Source organism: Emydura macquarii, unplaced genomic scaffold, assembly GCF_026122565.2.
Source record: "Emydura macquarii macquarii isolate MOO-44397 ecotype Brisbane River unplaced genomic scaffold, CSIRO-AGI_Emac_v2 contig_480, whole genome shotgun sequence".
NCBI lineage: Eukaryota > Metazoa > Chordata > Testudines > Chelidae > Emydura > Emydura macquarii.
In genome coordinates this window covers 7,779,607-7,796,019 of record NW_027130617.1, presented here as the reverse complement: position 1 = coordinate 7,796,019, position 16,413 = coordinate 7,779,607, and the positions used below count along the sequence as shown (strand labels likewise).

At 36.6% G+C, this 16,413-nt stretch overlaps 1 protein-coding gene across 7 annotated transcripts in view; it reads left to right on the top strand.

Annotated features, from left to right (window-relative positions):
* PTBP2 (polypyrimidine tract binding protein 2) overlaps positions 1 to 7,398 on the top strand; it is a 73,329-nt gene extending 65,931 nt beyond the window's left edge. For 3 of the 7 annotated variants that reach the window (XM_067538412.1, XM_067538417.1, XM_067538416.1), the window contains 6 exons: positions 2,820 to 2,974; positions 4,432 to 4,465; positions 4,884 to 4,976; positions 5,642 to 5,858; positions 5,965 to 6,042; positions 6,198 to 7,398. In XM_067538412.1, the coding sequence (XP_067394513.1) occupies positions 2,820 to 2,974; positions 4,432 to 4,465; positions 4,884 to 4,976; positions 5,642 to 5,858; positions 5,965 to 6,042; positions 6,198 to 6,330 (710 nt within the window). In that variant the 3' untranslated portion in view covers positions 6,331 to 7,398. The remainder of the gene's footprint in view (positions 1 to 2,819; positions 2,975 to 4,431; positions 4,466 to 4,883; positions 4,977 to 5,641; positions 5,859 to 5,964; positions 6,043 to 6,197) is intronic. The other 4 variants (XM_067538414.1, XM_067538418.1, XM_067538415.1 and 1 more) reach the window with 3 other exon arrangements.
* Positions 7,399 to 16,413: the final 9,015 nt, after the last annotated feature.

Here is a 16,413-nt window from a genome sequence, read left to right as displayed (position 1 = left end):
CTAATATCTGTGCATTTATTCTGTGATATGACAGCAGAACATAGCTAGTTCAGGGGAAATTAGTTAAATGCTGAGTGCCACTCTGTCCTTTACTATTCTTTACTTTTACTTTAATTATAATTTTTGGAAAACTTAGGCACATCACTTTTACATTTAATTTATTTTTCTCTTATTTATTAATAAATATTTATATAGCAGTATAAATTTGCATGGAGGTCAACAGTGGAAAAGATAGTGAAATGTGGATTTTGAGGAATATAGGAATTGCTGTGCTGGGCCATCCATGGTCTATCTAATCCAGTATACTTTCTCTGACAGCAACCAGTACTACATTTTAATGGAAGATATAGACAGCTCTTATTATGGACAATTATACAATAATGTGCTTGGGAGGGAAGTTTTTTTTTGTTTATATCATGAAGCTTGTTTGTCCCTGTACACATATTTAGCCTCTCTAACATAACTGGGTGTTCTTGTTATCCATAAAAATGTCTAATCCCTCGTTGGATCCCACGAAGCTCTATGCATTGTGCTAAAAGACAAAGCATTTTTGTTACCTTTTAATTTTATTGGATCAGAGCTCGACAAACCCTGGGCACCAGGTCGCCATGGCGCCTAGAAATTTAAGTCTAGCGTCTAGTATTTTTCCGGGTTGAGCGGCCACTGCACTCCGGCCAGGCCGCCACTGCGCCCATGTGGCAGGACTGGGAGGGGGGAGCGCAGCGGCTGCCGCGTTCCAGCCAGGGCGCCCCACCACTGGGCCCACATTGTGGGATAGGGGTGGGAGAAAGGGGCGGGGCCAGGTGAGGAGAGCAGCTGCTGCGCTCCAGCGGCAGGGTGTCTGGCTCCTTAATTTTTGGGCTGACTCCTAGCTCCAAAACAAATTTGTCGAGCCCTATATTAGATGCCCCCTTCCACTTTTTCTTGAGTTACCAGAGGAACTAAATAGGATTACCCAGTAGAACTTCTCAAGAGCATTCATTATTTTGTATACCTGTGTTACGACCATTGGAGACTAGTATCTTTTAACACTCTTCTATTGTGGAAATCCTTTCACGTCATTAATTTAATTGCTCTTCTCTGAACCCTTCTGTATCTGTTTTGACATGGAATGACCAGAGCTGAGCATGCTTTCCAAAGGAGAATGTAACTTTGATTTATGTAATGCCATTAAAATATTTTCAGTATTAAACTCTATCCCCTAACATTTTTTGTTTTAATTGTTTGTTTTGGGTTTGTTTTGTTTTTTTAACCACCACTGCATAATAGTTACTGGATATCCCACTCCCTCAAATAAATTATTATATACTTAGCTAGTCCTTTTGTCCAGGATACTAAAATCTCCATGTAATTATCTGCCATAAATTCTCCCATGATTAATAATGTGGAGCATGAAAATGTTACTTCTTTGTGTGAAATAAACTTTGTAACCACACTTATTTACACCTCTCCATTTTTCTTCCTGCTGCAGTATCTATTTTTAGTAGTGTTGGGAAATATTTTCTTCTATTATTGACAAGTACAGTCACAATTAGCTGCTCAATATTTACTCACTATCTGTGATTGGAGAATTCTTCTGCCATTCCCTTATTTTTATTTTTAAACAAAATTAACTCCTGATGGGAAGAAAGGAGAAATATTCAGTTCTCAGCTGCAAAGCAAAGATGTATATTTTGATGTGTTAGTGGGCTCTACTGGTCAGGGTTACACAGTCCTGAGTTAAGTTTTCATTAATATCCTGATCCATGCATCAAAATACAGCATAGTAAAATCTGGAAGGCCTAATATAGTAGTGGAAAATAGCATGCAATAGAATAAAGTAATAAATAATTGGAACAATTATAATTTTTGTGCTAGTCATCACTTTATTTGTTGGAGACTAAATAAAATGTACTTGTACAAATAAAATTAGCGCTGCTAATTTACCTGTAATATGTAGTGCAGGCATAATATAGGGGCACAACTTCACAGGATGGTGGGGAAGGCATCTATCCTAGGGACAGAGTATGCTCACTATTTACCCTAGAGATTCCACTGGGTAAACCCAGCATAAATTAGCACAACTCTTCTACCATGCCTTTGCCACTTTGGAGTTAAAGTGCAGGTGGCCAATGGCAGCAAGGTTCCTGAACAAATGTTGTTAGGAGGCAGAGGTCTAGGGAGAAGCCCCACTATGGAGCCGTCTCCCTGGACTGAATGGTCCTGCTTCTTCATGGCTGGAACTTTTTTCCCCCACTGAGCCTAAAGCTATGGGAAATATGTAGGCTCCTCTATTTGCTTTGCTTTGCAAGACTGTAACCTAGCCTAAAGCATCAAGTTGAAGTGAAAAGGGTAACTAATACCAAAGAGCAATATAAAGGAAATATAATGGTGAGGACAACTTGCATTAATATTTAGTTTCACTGAGTTGACTGGTGTATTCAGGCAACAGGATGAATTAAACATCAAAAGGTTTTCTTCAGGTCATTTTGATAAACCAGATACTGTAGATAATAATATTTGGGAGGATTTTGCTTTAATCTAGAAAATAAGAGCTATATGTGTAGTTCACAAGAACTGAATTTGGTTGAAAACAAAAATGGTCTTCAGAGAAGTGAAATGGCATAAAAAGTGCTTTAAAGCCCCTCCCACCTCCAAAAGTGAGAACCCCCTTTTGTCTCCTGATATTTATTACTGATCCATTTCACTAAGCATTGGAAAATATGAATAGTGGAATGACTTGTTTTGTAGTGTAATCTATACAGCATTTTTACTTCTAATTTAGATATTTTTAAACGACTTGTGTGTGTTTCGTAAAATATGCTTTATTTTAAAATTAGGGCTTCCTGTTGCAGCTGTTCCAGGAGCGCTGAGTCCTTTGGCCATTCCGAATGCTGCTGCTGCAGCAGCTGCTGCTGCTGCTGGGCGAGTGGGTATGCCTGGAGTCTCAGCTGGTGGCAATACAGTCCTGCTGGTTAGCAATTTAAATGAAGAGGTCAGTGAAACCATTAACACTTTTTTTTCCCTTTTTTTTACCACACTTCATTTGTGAATGTTTTCATTTTTTTGCACTTGCTTCTCTTTTCACTTGCATACTTTAAGATCAAAGTATTTTTCTTGTTTTTTGTGTAATTCTGTAAATTAATTTTGAAATTGTAAACTTCATATATTTTCTATTGTAGTTAAATACTTTTGTTTTCCTAGGTAGCTAACAACTTAAAATATCCTTTGATATTCAGCTACCTATTTTTCCTAAGAAAAATATGGTAAATACTGCATGTTTGGCTTTCAATTTTTAATTTAAATATTTTCACAAAAACAGCAACATGTATAGATTATATTTTGTGTAAAGTAGAAGTGTTTTTCTTTTCTAATTATTTGTTGCTTCATTTCATGCTTACATGTCACTGCATTTTTAAAATCTTAATTTATGTGAACTACTCTAACACATTTTTCTTTGAAGGTTCTCCCAAAGATCTTGACGAGGCACTCTTCCAGTCTCTCTTAGTAATTTTTTCTTTGCAGTTATTATTCATTTGTCTTCAAAACAAATTTTTTTCTCCTTAATACTGTATCTTTCTTGCTAACTCTAAAATCTAAGGGGTTTTATTTAGTTTTGCATTTTTACTGTTTTGTACATTTATTTTGATTGCTGTGAAAGCTGGTATGAAATGTGGGAAGTTTGATGTGCCAGTTTGTCTAGTTGCAATACTTGTTTCATTTTTAACTGGCCTCTGTTAATATGATTCATTAAGCTTATTTATCATTTGTTACTATTTTCTCATTCAGTCTTGCATGTTAAAATGTTTGGATCAGAGTGCCATTTTGAAAGATTTTTGCCTGCATTTCATACCCAGCCATGCTTATGCAGTTAAATTTCAGAGTTTAAAATCTCTATTGCATGCTTTTTTTTCATGTTGAGATGAAATGCTGTAATTTATTCTTTGATATGGATGTACTTTACCCATATTTGTCTTGGGTGACTACATTTTACTCAGTTTTTTCTTGTACAGTACATAAACCAACCATTTTCTGACCAAATTCCTGCATTTCCTATGTACTGACCTATATTTTATTTTTTTTTTTTGTTCCCCACTTCTTTTTTCTTCTGCATTGCTGTTTCCCTTCCCCATTTCATCCTTCTCCCTTTGTGTTCACCTTCCCTTTCCTTGTCTTTCCCCAAATTCCCATACCCTCCCCTGTCTTATCCTTTATTTTCCTTGTCCTTGTCTATGTTCCCTGTCTTCATTCCCTATGTTCATGCTTCTGTGCTTGAACAAAATGTGTTCCTCGGACCAACTTGCCCCAATTAACCGCCTTGAACCATGATCCATGACCACCTCACCATTCTGCGGGAACCACCCTTCGTTATGGATGATCTGTTCATCTCCGCTCTTCCTCGACTCTTCTCTCTTCTTGTCTTACGCTGCTTGCTCTTCTCTCCTTCTAAAGATGGTTACGCCCCAAAGTCTGTTTACCCTCTTCGGTATGTTATTGTTAGCACTATACTTTTATTATTGATTTAATTTTTGTTTCACCTTAATTCTTATTTGTAGCTAGCACTTTTGGCTTAAAGTTGAATAGTAAATCTTTTGCTTATTTTTCTTTTGCTGTTAAAAACTCTCCATAGACACAAGATTTTTTTTTAATGCATGCTAATATATTTTGCATGGTCTTTAATTTAATATCATTCACATAGCTTTTGAGGGTTTATCGAAAATTTATTCTTTTCAAAATTCACTATTCAAAATCTTGATCTTCTTTATTCATTTGTGTGAATGTACAGATTGAATGAGTGATCTTGTTGATGTTTGAATGTTTCATTGATATGTCAAAATGTGCTGTTTAGTTGATTAGACTTAAAATTAATTTTTCTTTTGGATTACCTCTCTGACTCTGAAAAGGTGTTTATGGGGATGTGCAGCGTGTGAAGATTTTATACAATAAGAAAGACAGTGCTCTTATACAGATGGCAGATGGGAACCAATCACAGCTGGGTAAGATTAGATTTTGTTTATGCCTCATTTAAATCTGTACATTTAAGTATTTGAAATCATGCTGTGGAAAATCAAATGAACATGTACATGTTTCAGTCTACTTTTATTCTAGTTTTTCTCAGATCCCAAACTGTCCATGAAAGATGAAAACTTATTACATCAACTCATTTTGTATTCCAAAAAGTGTATGTGTAGGTGCTGCTTTATATGAACAGAATAGTAGTGTTGTTGGAGGAGAAAGGTGTTTGCTTAGTTTAGAAATAAACATTGGCTCAAAATTCTACATCAATTTGCTACTACACCAAAACATACCAGCACAATAGCACACGCAAAAAAAAAAGATAAATAAATCAGAGAATAGAAATTTTGTCATAATAGTAGGTAGTGATGTGTGTGTTGGTTAGTGTCATGGTAGTCTTTTTCACCTGAAATAAATTATTTGGAAAATTCAAATAATGTAACAGGGTTATCTTTGCACATTTGATTTACTGAATACATGGCTAAACATAGCAGTGCAGTTTTGAAAACCTTACAAACTAACTTTGAAATGAAATTATTTTTCTAGTTTGCGGTGTTGACTGAAATCAGTTATTTAATGAAAGAATATGACATCTTTGCAGGGTTTTGAAATGTAACACTGCATTTAGTAAATTTGTCTTTTTCAGCCATGAGTCATCTTAATGGACAAAAAATGTATGGAAAGATTATTCGAGTTACCCTTTCCAAGCATCAGACAGTACAGCTACCTCGTGAGGGACTTGATGACCAAGGGCTAACTAAAGATTTTGGTAATTCACCTCTGCATCGTTTCAAGAAACCTGGCTCAAAAAATTTTCAGAATATATTCCCTCCATCTGCAACTCTTCACTTGTCTAATATTCCGTAAGTGTTATATATGACAATAAGGCAGTGGGATTCACGTTAGCCATAAAATACCAGATCCACTAATAATTCATTCTTGTATGTTTTTTGTTTTTCGCTTTTCTAGACCATCAGTAGCAGAAGATGATCTGCGCACACTGTTTGCTAACACTGGAGGCACTGTGAAAGCATTTAAATTTTTTCAGTAAGCAAGTATTCCTTGAATCCTTATGTTTTAACATTGACATAATACATTTTAACAGCATGTCTTGAAAAAAACACTCTTCTGGAGAGGGGAGAAGGGCTTTTGGGCCCTTATTTAGTATTGTTTGAGTTCCTGATATTGTTGTTTTGTTTCAGAAGAGATCACAAGATGGCACTTCTTCAGATGTCAACAGTGGAAGAAGCTATTCAGGCTTTGATTGATCTGCATAATTACAATCTTGGAGAAAATCACCATCTGAGAGTTTCTTTCTCCAAATCAACAATTTAAAATGGGAGATTAAAAAAATGAAGGTGTATCGCATTGTTCAGTGTCATCACCTATTGACTGTTCAGGAAAGTGGGGACCAGAGTTTGACTTCTGTCTTTCATGCTGTTATCATTCCTTGGTTGTTTAAAAAAAAAAATTCATAAGGAAAAAAAAAGCAGTGATATTAACTGTTGGTTATTCATCTGTTGTTTAGAGAAACATCATTTTGTTTAAAAGGGTTTCAAGTTAAGCCCACAGTTTTTCAAGTTAGTTGACATACGTGCCTTAAAAAGGAAAACTAGTGTTGCTAGAATTGCATTTGCTAGTAAAATTAATTTGGTTGTCTGGGGCACAGTGTTACATGAGAATTAAAATATATTTAGGCAGGGGTGTGTAAAAAGGTTAAGTTTTTTGTTTCTCCTGCTTGGAACTTATTTTTGTTACTTACTGGGTTGTCATGTACCTTTCATTTTAATCAGATAAGATACATTACTTTGAAAGATTAAAACACAGCATATTTGATTTTTGCTACTTTAACTTTTTTTGTAAATGGCCTTCTATATTTCTTTATTCTGGTCTAGATTCAGTTATGAATGTAGGCATTATAGATAATTAACCAGTTACAGAATATTAATTTCTTAAAGGAGAAAAAAGTGGTTTCTGTGATTTTTGAACCTCAAGTGGAAAGCATTGTGGAATCTTAACCTTTTTGTACACACTTTTGTGGGACGTATCATATAAATGTCAGCACTAAGTAATGTCTTGTTTGTGGTTGAATATTTTTCGTAGATGTTTTTGAAGTTGACATGACTTATGTGCATTTAAATATATATTGCCATCTTTAGTTTGTAATTAAGATTTGGAATATGGTTGTGGATTTCTGAGCATGTGCAGACTGGTCTAGCTAGTTCAGGAACTGGTGCATGTATTTTGTAAAGATGAAGAAAGTGTACTGCAAACACTTGCAGGAAGGTTAATTTTGTGGCAGTTTTTTAAAACTGACAACCAGGTGGGACCAAAGTTTATGTGCCTTTAGTCTTAATTTACCTTGCATTGTAATATTCAGTTTTAATAAATCTCTTCAAAATATTTTGTATTTAGAAATTGATCTGACTTTACTATAAACATGGCTCAGAATCTACAGATCAAATTAATTTGAAAACAATTCTTCTGTCAATCTGAACTATTTAATCTGATTCTGTTTAAATGACCAATACTTTTTGAAATTGATGTACTTAGTTTCAAGATTCATAGATTCTGTTATCTATGTAGAAAAAAGGTCATGTATATTTTCTATTAGTTAAGTTTTTACATCTTTAGAAATGTAAAATTCAGTATAGTTTGAAAGCGGCACAATTAAAAAATAATTTTCTAACAAAGTTGGGAGGTTTGACAGTTGTTTAATTTCATTTTGTGTGTACTCTGCTTACCTCTGTAGCATGCTCAATAAACACTTCTGTAGCTCTGTATTCACCTTTTCTGTCTTTCTCTGCTGCCTTTTCTCTCTCTTCTTTGTTTTCCACTCCCACTGTGCTTCTGAATTCATGTTTATTCTCTGCCAGGGTGGGAAAAGAATAATCAAAGTAATAATTTTACAATTGTATGGCTTTATACCATAAGTAAATCTGAGGCTGTGAAAATAATCAGCTCTTTATATTTAGAAAGACAGTAACCGCTTTGGAGGAGTATGTATATATTACACATTTCCCACCCTGTTATAACCTACTGCTTTAAAGACAACTTTTATTGTAGCTTGTTAGTGCTATCTTTCTCTCTCTCTTTCTGTTTTTAAGTAGATTTATGCACTAGTAGATCTCTCAGGTTTGCCATGCTATCTTGCTGCAATTTCATCTTCCATCTTTTGTGTCTGCTAAAGATTTTCTACTGATCATAAAATATTCTCATGGGTTTAAAAAAAGTAACCAAGTTGCTAAAGCAAATATTAGACCAGTGGACCATGTTATACATGCTGATTTTTCACCTGTTCTGAAAAACATTCAAGAAAATTCTTTTGGCAAGTTTGCACATTATTTTAAATTGATTTTCCTCAGCATAATAAATACGTTAATTTCTTTAGGTTAAAGATAGCTACACACAGTCCCATTTAAAGAATAACTGTATAATTCTGAAGGGCTGTATTGGTAAAAGCTATCAAGGTTCAAAACATTTTTCTGTCACTTCTCCAATACAGCTATTGTAAGTTTATTGATGTCAGATTACTTTGTGACCTGGCGTCTGCTCTTTAGGTTGGCTGTATAATCAATAAATACCTGTCAAATATTTAAAGGCTTCCACATAACCTAGAGGGGTTGCATTAGTCTCCACTGTACTAAATAAAAATGCATTGAATTGAAATCTGCACTGTCAGAAACATGCCTAAGTATGTCTCTGGAGTTATGCTTAGGATATTACAGTCATCACCCAGACTGAACTATAAGTAAAATCATTTCAGCTGTGTATGGAGCTTCATGAACCAATTTAAAAACTCTTTTGCCTACTTGCATATTACAAAGTCTAAATTACATGCTCATTATAGACTAAAGTCCTTCACTTATACCAGCATGATGTCCCCTGTATTTTTACAAGCAGAATTCTAATTAATTAGTTTATGACAGCATCCGGAACTAATAAGTTACGAGATTTTGACTAAATTTGTCTTCTGAATGCATGTTAAAATGTGCTCAACTGTATCTGAGGAGAAATATTAATTGAAAGTTACCATTCCTAGTATATAGCTCTTACTGAACTATTTATACTTTGAACCATCTGTATCAGATAGCATGTACAGTGAAAGCTGTGTGTATAATATAGACATAATTTTACAACATGTGCATCTGGTAGGATGTTTACAAATTTAGGACTGTTTTTATTTGTTTAACTGAACATTGCCAAACCTGTTGTTCTAAAAAGAGATAGCTATAATTATTTTCTCAGGTTGTAAAGTTCTGTTACCAAAACTCAAGCAGAAAGGATTGTATATTGAATTCTCTTTGTTATAAACCCATTAACACTCATTATGAGGTTATGTTTATATACATTTAAATTAAAAATGATGGTCTTATAAATGCCATGAAGGTGTCTTCTATGAACTTACAAAGAAAATCACTGTTCAGTTATTGAATAACTTGAACTCTCTAATAATAGACATGATAGACAACTGCAAGTTTATTAATTATAGAAATATAATTCTGGTGACAATTTCTGTAATTGGGAAGATTATAATGATCAAAACAACTCCTCTTCACAGCATTATGCAAAAAAAGTTTATAAACTGCCCTACTGTAAAGAATGAAAAGTAAAGAGATTTGTTTAGATAATGCATGGATTAAGTGTCCGAACTGCTGGAAGACTGAGCTGATATTACCTTTCTGACATTATTATCTAAATAATATAAAGTCAGCTGTCTAGCTTTATTCATGAATAAGCCAGTAAGGTTTGCTGATGCATCTTTTGTTGATAATTTGAAAAATCAACATTCATATTTTAGACATGTAAACTATACTAAACATATAAAGAGGTTTGAATAAATTTTCAAACAATATAAAAGATGGCATTTTAGGTAGCTCAAGGACTTTTCTGTGTAGATTATTTGATTTCTCCATCATTTGGAGAGGAGCTAGATTAATTTGCTAAACAACATTGGATTTGGAAAAATGAATCCAAAAGGGGTTTCTTAACTAGTTATTTGTCCAGTAGTGCAAATACTATGAATTTATGTATGAACTTAAAAAAAAAAAAAAATCTGACCACCAAAAATCATGGCAATCTTACTCCCTTTAAATACAGATTTTCATCATGCTTCAGTGATGTTATTTACACTGATTTTATAATGTGCAGTACTAACACATACCGTCACTCTTCAGGGGAAGTGACTGGTCTCATTTGTTTTGTAAATTGCCATGTACATTTTTGCTGCTATATAAATTTTTAATAACAGATTGAGGTTTAACTGGGTAAAGACATTACAGTGTTACATTACAAAGCAGCACTAGTTTAAGAAATAAATAAAAACTCCCTTGTTCTTAATCTGAATTAACTATATGGATACAAATTTTTTCAAATAATTGAGGATCTAGAAGTCACAACTATCAGGTTGAAGTACAGATCTTTGAGAAGTAGTACCAAACATATAACCAAACATTTGAAAAAGGTACTCTTGGTCATCAGTTCCAACAGCTGCTAAATATTCAGGCCAAAATGTTGAATCTCTTGGACAAAAGAAGGTGAATTGTCTCAATAACAGAATCCCATCCCCCATTAATTTTGCCTTGCCCATCAGGGCTTTCACTCAATCCAGCAAACCTCTCTTTATTTTTGTCCAGGTACTGGGAAAAAGGAGATTGCGCCATCTGACTAATAAAAATTAGACAGAGCTGTATTTCATCAGCATACTCAGACTGCTGCAGCCCAAATTTTCATATAACTCTCCCAGTAGGTTCACATACATGTTAAGATGAAACAGCCTTACTGAAACAAATGTGAGAGTTTTTTGGGCCCTTTCTGTCCATTCGGTATAACTGGTTCTACGGATTCGCTGCTTCATAACAAGCTTGATGTCACAACGACCTCACAGAGGCTTCTGAACAGCCAGAAACATGACAACGCTGCTGTTATATGAATGTCCAGATCTTTTGAGCATCCTCGAGCAATGTCTATGATGCTGTCCAAATAGTTGGCAGCTGCCATCTGCATAATGTCCTGTCCTGACAGGTTTATACTGAACTGGTTGTAATTCAGAGCTGGAGGTTGTTAGATGGTAATGGCCAGGGACTTAGTTTTATCTGGATAAATAGCCAGACCAAAGTGTGCTGCTTCTTGTCCAACCAGATAGGCTGTCAGTTGAAGTGATTCACCAAATTGAGCCAACAAGGCAAAGTCTCCACTGCATGTGAAATCTTAGTGCAGAATAATGTTCAGCTTGAAAGCACCGACAACTGCGCCCTCAAGCTTATCCACCAGTCAATGCTGATATTGAACAAGGATGGTGACAAAACACAGCCTTGCTAAGCTTCTGTGGGTATAGGAAACTATGCCATGCATGTACCATTATAGAGCTTTTCTATCAATGACGTTATCTTCTCAGGAATGCTGAGATGCCTTATCAGATCCCCCCCCCCCCCCCCGCCCCACACACACACACACACACACACACACACACGAGCCTGACAAAAGCTTATAAAAAGTACTGTGCATGGCTTATTAAATTTATCCATCTTCTCAAAAAGCTGTCTCAAGGTAAATATCTACTCAACAGTGCAACGACCAGCTCTAAAGCCACATTGAGTATCCTGGCCTTTGCCACAAAATGCATTATTGATTTTGAGACATTAACAAAGAAGTGAAGACTTTCCCTGGAACTGACAATAGTGTAATACCCTCTATAATTATTACATTCAGCCTTTATCACCCTTTTTCAACAGATGCAGAATAACCCCTTTCTTCCAGTCATAAGGGATGACATTAGTATGCCAGATGGTCTGGAAGAGCCTATTCTGTCATGGAACAACAAAACTCTCACATGTCTTCAGCAACTCCGGGGTAATGTTCCTAAACCCTGGTGCCATTCCAGACTTCATCTTATGGACTCTGATCCAGATCTCCTCTTGGTTGAAGGAAGGTGCCTTTAGTGAAACTTCATGCCCCACTTCATGTGGAGGAGGCACATTGAGTGTCTTAAAATTGATAGTCTCATAAATGCAACTGATCCAGCAAACTGTTGCTGATGCTGCCATCTTGATTCTTTATGAGACAAGTTGGTCTCACCTTCCCTGCAAGCATCACCAAGCTGAATAAAGGGTATGGAGACCATGTCTGTCAGCAGCCATTGTAAACTGACTGCCTCATTAGATCACTAGGATTCCTAATCTTGCTTGCACAATGACTTGATGGCATTCGGAAGTCAAACCCAGTCAGCATTTGCTTTTGCTCTCAACAAACGTCCTAGAAGACTTAAATTGATGCCTTTCTTTTTTCTTTAAGCTCCAACTGCTGTGAGCATCTCAGTGATCCATGGATGACATTTGAAGCCCCAGTATTGAGCTGGCAGCAGTCAGCACTGATGACTTGAAACAACACATTTCCACGTCAGATTATGGAGTGAGATTTCAGACTTTAACGCTTCAGTGGCCTTAAGCAGTTCAGAACAGAAAGTCTGATAACTTGGTTGTAATAAGAGCTCTCAGTTAAATCATACTGATTTCTGATAAATCATACTGATAAATCAGACTGACTGTCTTTGAAGACAAAGGTGCCTTTTGCCTTCCAGGATTGATATGCTCACATCGTGAGGATGTTTACACTGATTCCAACCATCTGTGACAGTCTTCTCAACTGTTCTTATACCTGAAAAGGCTAAGAATTTATCTTCCATTGAGGCAAAAATGACAAATGAAACCTTGCAAAAGAGCCATTCTTCTGTCCTGTATGTTTATGGCAAATTTATAATGGGTGCTGGAACATTTGAATGTTGTCTGAAACAGCTAACACAATCCTCATCAAGCAGATGAAAAGCCTGAACATTGAAATCTGTGCTTTTAGATAAAATGGACCTAGCCAGGAAGCGGTGAGAAGAAAGTTGAGGATAGTATGTTTTTGTTCTCATGGCACCTAGATAGGTCACTTCAGCAAGGGGTAGCTGTTGTACTTTGATCCAATGTCCAATTGGAATTGTAGGGATGGCTGGTGACTAATCATCAACTTATCAGTGTCAGATTCTGTAGCAGCTGTAACATTGCATTATATGGTCACATCAACAGCAAGGCCAATGCAGTTAATTTTTATCAGCAACTGCAGTCAGTCTTTAATGAAAGATGTCATTGTAATCCTGGGCAAGTTTAATGCACAGGTTGGAAAGGATAATGACACTTGGGTGAGTATGTTCAGGGAGTTTGGTATTGGGCAGAAGAACAGGAATAGGCAGCAACTGCTGGAATTTGCTGCTGCCAATGACATGATTGCTGATCGCTCTTGTGTCATCTGGAGGTTCACAAGCAGACCCGATACAGCCCAGATGATTTCACCAGGACTGTAGTTGATCCTGTCCTCATTAACCATCAGTTGCAGTCAACAGTCATGGATATACTACTTCACAGATGTGCTGAACTTCACACTGACTGCATTTCCATGAACAAAAGTGTGCCTCTTGACTTCAGAGACAGCCAATTGATAAGCAGAAATTAGTCCAGTCAATGGTGGATTACTCAAAATATATTTTTTATTTTTTAAAAATGTCTTTACCTCTCTCAGTAAATCCAGAGTACCATAGTTCTTCTAGCCCTCAAATTATTTTTGGATAGCCAAGAAACTGATCACTGGCACTGAGGGAACTCCACTCTCTAGAAACTGGAGTGGTTTAGCATACAATTAACCACTCCATCCGAGATTTGAAGAGTAATATACGGATAATCTAGTACGCGCATTCTATCACTGTGATAGACAAACAAGCATTAGGTTCTGAGAGCAGAGGCTTGCTGTCAAGGCATGCCAAATCTTGCAGGCAAAGTAATTTTCTTTCCCTGGCTACCATGCATATTGTTAGGGTTCTTAAATCTAGAGGGAACTGTCTGAGCTAGAGCAATATGTATGTAGGGGAATAAGAAAGGCAATTATCAATATACCTCTTAACTTTCCACAAATGGTGAGCACAGTAGATGAAGTGGTAGTCTCTTACCTCTGCAGCTGTTTAGACCATGGCCTCAGTCATCAAAATATCCAGAAAAATTTTATTCCCAAATTGTCCTCTGCTTTGTAATTAGAAAGTTATACTTTGGATCTGTTTCCTGTTCCCATATAAAAGAATATAACTAATGGTTTCCCATAGGGGTATGTCCGGGGTCCTGTACTATTCAATATTTTCATTAACTGCTTAGATAATAGACTGGAGAATATGCTTATAAAATTTGCAGATGACACCAAGCAGAGAAGGGTTGCAATCACTTTCAAGGATAGCATTAGAATTCAAAACCACCTTATTAAATTAGAGAATTGGTCTGAAATCAACAAGATGAAATAAAAATAAGTGCAAAATATTACACTTCAGAAGGAAAAATCAAATGCAGAACTACAAAATGTGGGGAATAACTGATTAGGGAGTAGTACTGCTGAAAAGGATCTGGGGATTGCAGTGGATCACAAATTGAACATGAGACAACAATATGAAGCAGTTGAATAAAAGAAAAAATATTCTGGGATATACTAACAGGAGTGTTGTACACGGGTAATTGTCCTGCTCTACTTGGTACTGATGAGGTCTCAGCTGGAGTACTGTGTCCAGTTCTGGTAGCCATACCAGAATGTGTAGTTTGTAAATCATTTTCAAAAAAACATCCAAAAGGCCAGAGAGTCACACTTAAAGCTGTTCCTGATGGAGAAGTCTGAGGGGGAAGTGTAAGATTCAGAAATTCACCCACCGGAAGTTATTCCTGCTCCTTTAAAATTTCACTCTTTGTGCTCTTCATCCACATGAGAAGTCACTTCAGGGGTTCAGAAATCAAAGAGCTCATTCATCACCTAAGAGTTCAAAGACAATCTCAGATACCTTTGAAGCAGAAGTTACCTCTCCTATTTGTGGGGGGAAAAGAGCACAGCTCCATGAGTGTTTCTTGGCACTCCCCATATCTGGTACCGAGCAAGAGAAAACTTGTGTCATCATGGTAGAATCTGCTGACTCTGCAGCACCACATGCAACACTGATCCCTGTACTTATCCTACACCAAGCAAAAACATTTGCTTCTGAACAGTCATTGGTACTGATGACTATGGTACAGTGTCTCATCTCATATTCTGCAGTACCAACAAGAACTTCTGCGGCGCCATCATTTACTTTGGCACAACTCACCTGGTACTGCTTCCTATAATACCAGTGCTTACCAGTATCAATAATCTATGGGGTTTCCTTTACTACCCTGGTGGATTTTTATCACTCCAGAACAACAGAGACTCCACTCTTAGATGTGTCTGTCAGCAATCTTGAAATTCACCTTGGCACCAGGACCTCATTATGAAGATGTCTCCATCTAGGACCCAAGCCTGAGCATCAGAGGTTCTTCCTCTCACTTCCTAGGGAGGACATTGTTCCAGAGGATCAGCAGCTGCTAAATGAAGATGAGGAGATGGTGCTGACGGGACCTCCTCTCGCTCCTTTAGCTCTTTTATCCTCTCCAGATGAAGCAGCCCCTGCCATAGTCAATATTTTAAGGCATTTCAGTACCTCCCCATAAGGATGGCAGACATTTTGGAAATCCCTCTAGAACTGGTTCAAGAGACATCATACAAACTCTCTGATATTCTCCATCCAGTCTCTCACATACATGTTGCAATGTCTATAAATAAGGGAAGGACTAACTCCATCTTCAATCCCCGTACTGAAGTGTGCAGAGAACATAGTATCAGGTCCATCTATGGGATTTGAGTATTTTAACTCATCCTATACAGAGATTTTTAGTGGTGAGAGTTATCAATGAGAAAACAAGAGTGCTTGGACCATCTAGATCTATTCTGAAAGACAAGGTATCGAAAAGACTGGATCTTTTTGGTGGAAAAAACTACTCCTTGGTTAGTTGCTAGTCAGGATAGCGAACTATCAGGCTATGATAGACAAATATGACTTCAGTGGAATGGAGGGGCATAATTTATGCACACGATTCCAGGAAAGCTTAAAGTGGAGTTTAAATTAATCCATTTGGAAGGGCAATTAGATGCCCGATCATCTCTGCAGGCAGGTCTGGTTACTGCAGACATGAGAGTATGATCAATGCTGATACGGGTTACAATGAGAAGGACCTCATGGTTGTCCACATCTGGATTACCTAAAGAGTTGCAAACAGTTGAGGATTTACCCTTTAATGGATAAGATCTCTTAGGGCAAAGACTGATGTGACTTTGCATTTGCAAAACTACTCAAGAACAACCCTTTAGTCTTCGGGTTTGTACAAATTATCATTTAGGAAGAAATATTTTAAACCTCAACCCCAAGACAGTAATTAATCTCCATCCTCTTACTTTTTACCATCAGAAACTGAATGATCCTTTACAGAGAAGATATTGGAAGGACAGAATAGGTCATACTGGTGGGGGAGTAGCACTATATGTGAAAGAAGTGTAGAG